Source organism: Kogia breviceps, chromosome 9 (genome assembly GCF_026419965.1).
Source record: "Kogia breviceps isolate mKogBre1 chromosome 9, mKogBre1 haplotype 1, whole genome shotgun sequence".
Lineage (NCBI taxonomy): Eukaryota > Metazoa > Chordata > Mammalia > Artiodactyla > Physeteridae > Kogia > Kogia breviceps.
The window spans coordinates 85,074,698-85,084,640 of NC_081318.1; the positions used below are offsets into that span (position 1 = coordinate 85,074,698).

The window sequence follows — 9,943 nt, forward strand, 5'->3', positions numbered from 1 at the left end:
TAACTGCGTGCCTGAACATGTGACCAAGAAATTTATGCGTCCTAGAAATGTGACAGATACATCAGGTCCTCCCATGTGAATCTGTGGTATCTTGAATTTTCCAAGACAGAGAGAAATGCATAAGAAAATACAAATTAAGATTGTGGTTGGATACACAATTTTTGTCTTAAAAATTACAGTGATCTTTTTCAGGTTTAAATAACATCTTCGACTAAATCCTATAATATAGGTATTGTATTTCCTATCATTGATAAGTTAACAAGATTCATGCTCTTTATAGCTAAGAGGCCAAAAATAAAGAGTAAAAAAACCTGAGACCTATCCTTACCAAAAGAAATTATTTTAAGGACTAACACTACACTATAACACTATAACAACATAGAAGACCGTCCTCCAATGAATATCCATTGTCATTTTCTTGAATTTATCTAACCTGTCAAATAAATATAACGACTGTGAAAAGTTCTTATAAATATGAAAAAAATTCTTAAACCAAACAACTTACTTTTAGATACCGTGCGCTTACTTTGGTTGTCATTTACTTTTACTGTTCCCTTTTTGTTTACATTCCTATCAATACTGGAAATGGCAAAGTATAAGGTTTATATTCTAGGTAAATCCTAATCCTACACAAGATATTAACATAATTAAGAACTAAATATGCTCATGACAAAAGGAAAGGGTTGTTATGATGACCTACAAAGATCCTGCCCCTGAAGTCTCACACTAGTGGGCGAAGCAGGCGGGGCATAAAACTAAATCACACTAGAAACCAGAGTGCAAATGTGCTCTGCCATATGCCGACTATTCCTGTTTGGAGAAGAACGGGGCCCTGAGGAAAAGAGTATGAGGCTAGAGGGAAGCCAGGTCTAGAAGAAAGTTTTTATTCTGCAGGCAATGGAGAAGTCAAGAATGGTTTACCAAGCAAGGCGTTTAGCATGATACCTGCTGCAGGCTAGAGGCAAACACCGGAAGCAGGAAAGTCTACTGGAACTAGGCTGCCAGAGGAGAGGAGAACTTGGACTATAAAAGTGAGAAGGAAAAACAAAAGATACAGAAAAATCAGCACTTTCAAAACATATGTTAACACCACCTGTGGCTTCTAGTAAAGTAATTGCTAATACAAAGTAGGTGAGGGAGAGAGAAGCACATAACCCCTGTAGAAATACCATATCCATTCACTCACTAAGGAAAGGGGCTTTCTGACATCTAAGATCCTGAGCCAACTCTAAGGAAACGGCTGAAGCAATGCAAAATTAAAAGTTCTGCAATGCCAGAATTTCTCAACTAGGAAAGTCACAGGGCAAGTTTAAAGAAAGCCAAAAAGATGAACGGTTTGGTTTCTCAAACAGCTAGTGGGTGGTAGCAATGTAAAAATATTTACCAAGCAGAAGAGATCCAGTCCCTCACCTCATTTTAAGAAGTTAAAGAGATAAAGGGTATGGATTTGTGTTTGTTTGTTTGTTTGTGGGGATGAGTTCAGTGGAGGGAAGGCTAATGGGAGGAGGGAAGGATAATGGGAGGAGTGAAGGAGAATACAAGCTCAAAACTTCAAAGTGAAGGGACTTCCCTGGTGGCGCAGTGGTTAAGAATCCGCCTGCCAATGCAGGGGACACGGGTTTGAGCCCCGGCCCGGGAAGATCCCACATGCCGCGGAGTACCTAAGCCCGTGTGCCACAACTACAGAACCCGCTTGCCACAACCACTGAAGCCCGCACACCTAGAGCCCGTGCTCTGCAACAAGAGAAGCCACTGCAATGAGAAGCCTGTGAGCCACGACGAAGAGTAGCCCCTGTTTGCAGCAACTAGAGAAATAAATTAATTAAATAAATTTCAAAAATTAAAAAAGAAAATTCCAGATTGAAATAATTTAAGAACAATTAATTCATAAAAATTTTACTTGTATATACTCTACCCTCATATATCTTTGAAAATTACCATAAGATATTTAATAAGTAACCATATGTACAATGTAGTCACTGAAACAACCTAGGCCTAATGCTATACCCTTAAAAGGATAAGCTGTAACATCCTCAAAGATATAACAATGAATGATGTTTTCCCTTGAGACAATCAGCCATATACAATGGAAAGAAAACTTTAATTATTAAAATAAGTTTCATTATTTAGGATTATTATTCTAATACTAAAGCCTGAAAGCTAAATCTTTAGAACCACTCAAACCCTGACCTGATTTCCTTTAGGTCAAGGATTAGACTAGGTCCTCTTTTTTTTTAAGGCCTAATTCACTGCTCCTAATAAGGATGGTGAAATACCTCTGCGTTTAAAAAAGAAACAACTATATATATATATATATATACACACACTATATATATATATATATATATATATATACACATAGTATATATACACATACATGTATAAAATAGACATCCAGTGCCCAAATCTTTGTATGTGTCTTATACCCGAATCTCTCAACCCAAATATCTAAAATGACAACACATGCCTTAAGAAAAATGAAATACAATGAACTATTTACTATACCATCTTAAATGTGCTGTATACCTTAAATGAAAAAAAAAATCATTTGATTAGAAAAACAAAGTAAGTGAAGAGGAGGAAAATCTGATGTAAACAGAATTGACACTGGTTATAGGTTACCTAGAGACCATTTCACATTTCTAACTGATTCAGTTGCCGTGTTTTACATGGACTGATTTCACTGAGCTCCTTACACGTATAACTTTAAACATCCAAAAAGGAACCAAAGGTCAACCCTCCACTGCTAAAGTCAAACTAGGAAAAAGAAAAATGTTTTCAAACATTCCAAGAATAAGCCAACATTCTGTTTATAGGAACTAGAATGCTGGAACTCTGGGCAAAAGGGTAGAACAGAATGGGAGTAAGACAGACAAAGAAGAGGAGTGCTGGGCCAACAAGACAGGGATCCTGTGACGGGGATTTCTACAGAGAAAAGGTGTAGGGAACAGCAAGAGACTAAAGCCAGAAAAGAGAGCTAAAGAAATTCAGTTACCTAAAGATTTTTAAATCATTGTGAAAGCTTTCTAATGTTACTGGTATGGAGAAACAAAAATTCCCTAACTTCTGAAAATCGCAACTCCGCTACACTTTTCTCAGGCTCTCTCACTATAGTTCGTGGTAGAGATGCAACTCTGGGTTCTATGTTACACATTGAAGTATATTTAATTGTTAGTCTAAAAGAGTGATTCTCAGCCAAGATTAAATTTTGCCCCCAGGGGATGTTTGGGGGATATCTGGAGACTTTTCTGGGTCACGAGTGGAGGGGGGCTGCTATCTAAAAGGTGGGTGCCAAAGATTCTGCTTAACATCCTACAATGCACAAGAAGCCTGCACAACAAAGAATTATTCCACCCGAAACGTCAACTGTGCTGAAGCTGAGAAACACTGATCTCTTCTGAATATAAGCAAAAGCCAACTTGTCGGACCTTGATCCTAGCCCATCTCTCTCTAACAGACATCTATTTAAAGCATAAAACAACACCAGAGGACTCATTTTCCAATGCTTTAAACATGGTGGATGGCTGACTCAAACTCAAGAGTCACACAATACACTGAAATAATATAACAGAGCAGGAGTGCAGGAACTGCAGGAAAAGAACTTCTCAAACCTTTTTCCATTTTTGTCGCAAGCACATTGAATTCGAAAGAGGAGGACCTACACGTTTCCATACAAAGGTGTGTCTCTTCTGTGCTCAATACACTAAAATACACTGACTTCCTCAAAAGACAATATTCCTCATTAATGTAAAAACCTAAGTAAACAGTATTAACTGAGAAAGATTTACGTTGGGGCGCGGGGGTGCAGAAAACCACCAGGTCTTTAAAATGCAAAGTTATTTCACAGTTACTTGCAGAATGACTCAGATCATTATTACTTTTAGTCATGCCAAGTTTGCTGCTTCTAAGCCTACTAGTAATGGAGAAAAAACCCACCATTTTTCCTGCAGTCATTAAATCAGTGAAACGGAAGCTTACCGAAAACAGGTTTGTGCGATAGTATTTCTGTTTTATTGTAACTGTTACAAAAATAAAAGCAGTCGCTGGGAGTGCAAATGATGATTCTGAGAGATCTTTCACCTACTTCACTGCCTACAGGGTGTGTGTTTGGGGGGGTACGGGGATGCAAACAAAAGAAAACCCTAACTCACACATCAACAAATCTTAAGCTGCGAGTATTTTCCTAATGCATCCCTTAATCAAAATCCTGGCTTAGTCTTTTTACGTTCCCTCCCTTCAAACTGCAAAAGACCTCCACAGAGCGTTTCACCAGGAGAACAATACTAAACAAATAAGAGCCTTGCGTGTACCTGGCAAATCTCATTCATCTGAAGCCGTGGCAGCAGAGAAGAGAATCTTGTTGTCCAATGTGACCCACTCACACCTTTCACATCGGTTTTCACTGCTCGAGTATCTTTCTGAAGCCAGTGTTACCTAACTTTGATGGTTTCCATGTCCCCACCGTAATAAAAAACCAGCGTCCAGCATAGCCTACTTCCTTACGCAAGATAAATATAATCAGTGCTCCCCTAACGCTTACTGAGTCGCCACAGGAAGTTCAACAGAAAGACACAATTCAACCCTACGGAGACCCCACAAAAGGTGCAGTGATTTCACAAAACGTGGCACTCGTGACATGAGAAAACCACAACCGCGATACGACACCTTGTAGGAAGGGTTTTCGCGCGGGGGAGGGGTGGAGGGTGGGATGTGCTTCTATTTCCCTGTAGCCAGTGCCCTTTCATCTTCACAAAGCTAACTTCAGAGAAAAGGGGTTCCTCGCGATCCGCTCCTCGGCTCCTGGCGGGATTCACACCGAGGCACGGGAGTGAAGCCCCTGCACCGCCGCGGGCGAGTTCCCCCACGGCCAAGGGAACAGAGAGGAAGGGGACCGGGGAGAGGGGCACCCGCCTCGGCTCTGCGCCGCGCCGCACAAGCTCGCGCTCCGAAAGCATCCTCGGGCGCTGCAAGACGCGCCCTCAGCCGCTTTGGCACGTCCCCTCCGGGCTTCTCAAAGCCGAGGAGCCCGCGCCCAGCACACCCGCCAGACCCTGGCCCCAGGCCCGCCGGGGGCCCCCGCCCGCCAACCCGGCCCGGCCGCCCTTTACCGAGCAGCAGCAGCTTGACCTCGCGCGCCGCCTTCTCGCCATCCTCGCGGAGGTTCCGGTCGATCATCTTACTCCGCTCCACCGCCGCCTTGTCCTCGGCGCTCAGCGTACAGCCCATTGTGCCAGGAGCAAGAGCCGGCCGCCGCTCCCTTCAAGTCCGGCGCGCTGCCTCGAAACACAGGTGAATTCTTTCTTCCTGGATGCGGGCGTTCGAATTCCTCCCGACGCCGGCCACGCCACCCCCACCCACTTCCGAAACGGACCTAGGGAAGCGCTGTCTGCAAAGGAGCTAGCAGCACCGTGCGGCTCTTGCCTACGGCCGGGCTCCGCGCCTCGCCTCCCTCCGCGGCCCCGAAGTCTTGGGTTTCCAGGCTCTTGGGTACAGCTACCGGTGGCCTCCTGCTGGTGGCCGCGCCGCAACCTCTAGAAGCCCGGCGCTGCTCGGCGTCCGCGCGCCGCCGCGGCCCCGCCCCTGCTCGCCCCTCCCGCCGCCCCGCGACCACTCCCAGAGCGCGCGCCCGAGCACGAGCCCTCGGACATCACCCCCTCGGACGGGTGCGCGCGCCCACGCTGCCGCGGACGCTGGCGCCCCACAGCCCGAGAGCCGGCCACCGCGCGCACCGTTGGGGAGCGCCCCCGGAAGGCCGAACGTCGCGGCGAGCTCCCCTACCTTGCTTCCTCCGCGGGAGTGTGATAATTTCTTCCCGTTTACTCAGACCCAGGGATGTGTTCGGACCTGCCCCTTAGGGGTGCGGGTGGGAGAGCTGCCAAAGTTGGAAACCGAAAAAAGCCAGTCCTGGGCGTTTGAGCATGCCCAGCTCGGGCAGGCGCGCAAGGGTTTTCCAAATGTAAACGCGTGTCAGCTGGCCTTCAAGGGTGAGGGAAATAGAGGGAGCTGGGGCCGGGAATGGAACGGTGGAGAAAGCAGAGAGGGTAAAGTGGGGAACAGAAAAGTCTGGGGAGGATAGGAGGTCAACTTTCTTCCGCTTTTTTCTTTTTCCCTTCTCTCCTCCCTCCTTCCTTCCACTCTCACGTCCCTTTCCACAAGCAAAGAACATTTTGAAGGATTTCCTCAAACCTGAGAAAATGTAAGATAAAGAATCAAAGAGCATTTTTTTTCTCCTATCCATGCAATTTTATGTGCCATAAATTTTATTCAGAAAGTCTTTTCCATACTGTGTCCATTCATCCCACTTTCAAAATTATCCGCAAAATGTCCAGGGATTGCCAAAATGATGGGATACTCTACAGCATTAAAAGTTTATTATAGAATAATATTAATGATATAGGAGAGATATTTATATTTTAAATGAAATAGAATTTTTAAAGCAGTGTGAAAAGTACGATAAATTTTTTCTTAAATAACAGATACATGTTGATAAAGTATTTGGAAGAACGCCACTTAACATTAGAAGAGATCATAATCGTCACTTAGCCCAACCTCTCCATACTACGCAGATTTCACAGCTGCTACCTATTCCCTCCTGCCACAGATTCAGACATATTCCTGGCTTAAGTGTTTTCATTGACTGAGAATTCAGAAACGCAGGGGCATCAAAGTCTACTGCTAGACTGCTCTCGGATATTTCTTACTTGCATTAAACAAAATCAACCCTTAAAGGACTGAAACAATAGAAACGTTTTATTTTCTCTACAGTACCAGGGTAATTATATTTTCAAATGGATAAGCTTTAAAAAAAGAGCATATTTTAAAGTAAGACCAAGCAACACACCCACACAAACAAACCTCCACACCTTAACTGACCTCCTCTGGGATGACATGGAAGCTTCCAGGCCAAGTTCTGAACCAATATTTATGACCATGTTAGTAAATCATAAGCCACTGGGCATGTCATTCCTTATTGCAGGCCTTGGCTTCCTCACCCATGAAGTGAGATGGAGTTGATCCAGACCATCCTCCATCCTTCCAGCTCTACCTGGTCTGGGGGGAAATAGCTTCTGTGGCCCTGGGAGGCATTTCACCCAGCACGGTATGAATGAGCATAGGTTTAAGGTCTGGTCTCTCCCTGTCACTTCTACGACTACACTTTTCCCTTATAGACATCGCAGGAAATGTTGACTGATTATAAGATCGGGTTGGTAGCAAAGAAAAACATCTTTGATGTGTTCAAAAATTAGGAAATTGCTCCGATGGAAACCAAAGAGCAACCATCTGGAAGTCTTATTTTCTGAAAAACATTTGTAAAAACTGGGCTTGAGTTTTCCAAGAAGGTAAGGCTGAGCTGATGCTACAGGAAGAACAGCCTTAGAGTGGGTCTCCTAAGCAAGGCCTGTGGACTCGCAGAGGTTGCCAGTTTCCTCCTTATTGGACATGCCCTTTCCTGTTCTCCTGCAATAGTCAAACCTGCTGGGCTTAAGAGCAGCAATTTCAAGAACTGCCTCAACTTTTCCTATGGCCTTTTGTAATATACCAACAAAAACGAACAAGCTATAAATTGTATTTAATCACCTCCTACCCTCTTTGTATTTCTTGGCAGTCTAAATGCTGATGTTCATCAGAAACTCTAGAATTAAACTTGACAGAGTGAGCTTTCAACATAGTGTTTACATATTACCACTTTGGATTATCTGTGAGTCTTTCCTATAAGCTTTCACGCCATATGGAGTATGGGACCACCAATTGCAAGAAAAGAGGAAGCAATCATGACTGAGTACTAGTGGAAATGACTACAAAACTTGTGTTTTGGAGAAAAGAAAGCTGAGCAGAATGATACACATTACCCCTCTCATTTGTCAAGTAGGTGAGGAGTTAAAATACAATATATGGATGAATAAGAACTGAAAATTAGCTTTATTATGAAGCTAAACTTCTGAGAGGATGCAGAATAATGGAGTGAGCAGTATGAGGGGAAATTCCAAGAGGAGAAAGTTTTGAAAAAAACTTTAGAAGGAAGCCATGACTGGGGATTGATGGGGATTTTCCAGGGCTTTCTGTTGGTCAACTCAGGCTGCCATAACAAAGTACCACAGGCTGGGTGACTTAAACAATACGAATTTATTTCTCACAGTTCTAGATGCTGAGAAGTCCAAGATCAAAGTACCAGCCAATTTAGTTTCCCCGTGAGGACTCTCCTGGCTTTCAGATGGCTACCTTCTCGCTGTGCTCTCACTGTGTGGAGAGAAAGAGCTCTAATCTCTCTCTCACTCTTCTTATAAGGACACTAATCCCATCATGGGGTCCCCACCCTCATAACCTCATCCAAACCTAATTACCTGCCAAAGGCCCCACCTCCAAATTCCATCATACTGGAGTGAGGGCTTCAACAAATGAATGGGGTCTGGAGGGGGGCACAAACATTCACTTCATAACAGGGTATATTTTAAGAGGAATAACCAGCTAAAAGGGTTAAATGCAAAGTACATGATGGAAATAACAGTTGTTTTATAATCAAAATGTAGTTTGGTTGTAAAGAATGATAGGAAGTATGGCACAAAGTTGAAAGAGAGCTTTAAATGTTAAGGTGAAGAGGTGGACTTTTTTACAATGGGTACTAAGTATTCCCTACATTCTCCTGAGCTGGGTAATAGGTGTTAAAAAAAAAAAAAAAAAGCTTTTACCCAACAAAACAAGTGGTGTTACCAGCAAGTGGATTGTGTTAATAGTCCAGATATGAGGTGGTGAGAATCATTCAAATTAACAATTTACATAATTATGATTTTGAAAAATATGATTCAACAACCTTGTCAAGCAGGTGGAAAAAGTAGTGTTAACTCAACTATTTTATAGAGAGTGAAATTGATACACAGATGTTGAAGCAATCTACCTCAGAGTACTGTTTTCCCTTCTGGACATCATATGTTTTAAGCAAACATATTGAGATATAATTCACATACCATATTATTTATCCATTGAAAGTACAAAATTCAATGGTTTCTAGCATATTCACAGAGTTGTGTGACCATCACAACAATCAATTCTCGAACATTTTCATTACCTGAAAAAGAAACCCCATACCCTATAGCCATTATTCCCCCAATCTTTCCACCTTCCCTGCTACGCCCAGTCCTAGGCAACCAGTAATCTACTTTCTGTCTCTATAGATTTACGCATTCTGGACATTTTATATAAAAGGAACCACGTATGTGGTCTTTTGTCTATACCTTCTTTCACTTAGCATAAAATTTTCAAGGTTCATCCATGTTGTAACACGTATAGTACTTCATTTCTTTTTGTTGCTGAATAATACGGAGCATCATATGTTAAGAAAGTTAGAGACATATGTTAAAAGACAAATTGAGACACATTCAGCTGAGAGCATCTAGGTCTTAAAGTAACTCCAAACCATGTCATAAGGAATAATTGAAGAAGCTAGGGATATTTAATGCAGGAATGAGAAGATACAAAGTGACATGATAGCTATTTATAAATGGTTGAATAGATATCATAAATCAGAGGGAATAGACTTCTTCTGTCTGGATTCAAGGTGGTGGATTTAAGACCTATTGGAAGAATGCCATAGCCAACAAATTTCACCTTGAAGTGAACAAAAAAAGTGTACAATTTCCCCCGAAGGAAATAGGGAACCTCAGAAACTCGTTTATTCTTGACTAAGATGTAAAACTCTAGACTGGATGATCATATATTGGGAAAGATCTAAAGATCATTGAACTTTTGGGATCCCTTACAACCTTGAGATTCTATATCCGTCAGAAGTCAAATGGGATTAGTGTGAGACATGATATTAAAATCCAGAAACTCCTTCTGGTCTTCAACCATTTTCTTACTCATCCTGCCATGAGATATACAAGCAGAAGTGGGAAAGGAGAGTTTACATGAGACATGTTGGCTTGGTGTATTGATGGATTAGTGTGGG

At 42.6% G+C, this 9,943-nt stretch overlaps 1 protein-coding gene across 2 annotated transcripts in view; it reads right to left on the reverse strand.

The window, feature by feature from the left end:
* Positions 1-5,914, reverse strand: part of GNAI1 (G protein subunit alpha i1) — a 91,975-nt gene extending 86,061 nt beyond the window's left edge. The window contains exons 1-2 of one of the 2 annotated variants that reach the window (XM_067042750.1): positions 5,779-5,914; positions 5,109-5,277 (exon numbers count right to left, since the gene is read on the reverse strand). In XM_067042750.1, coding sequence (XP_066898851.1) covers positions 5,109-5,226 — 118 coding nt within the window. In that variant the 5' untranslated portion in view covers positions 5,227-5,277; positions 5,779-5,914. Of the gene's footprint in view, positions 1-5,108; positions 5,593-5,778 lie in introns of those variants that run through there. The other variant, XM_059074760.2, reaches the window with a different exon arrangement.
* Positions 5,915-9,943: the final 4,029 nt, after the last annotated feature.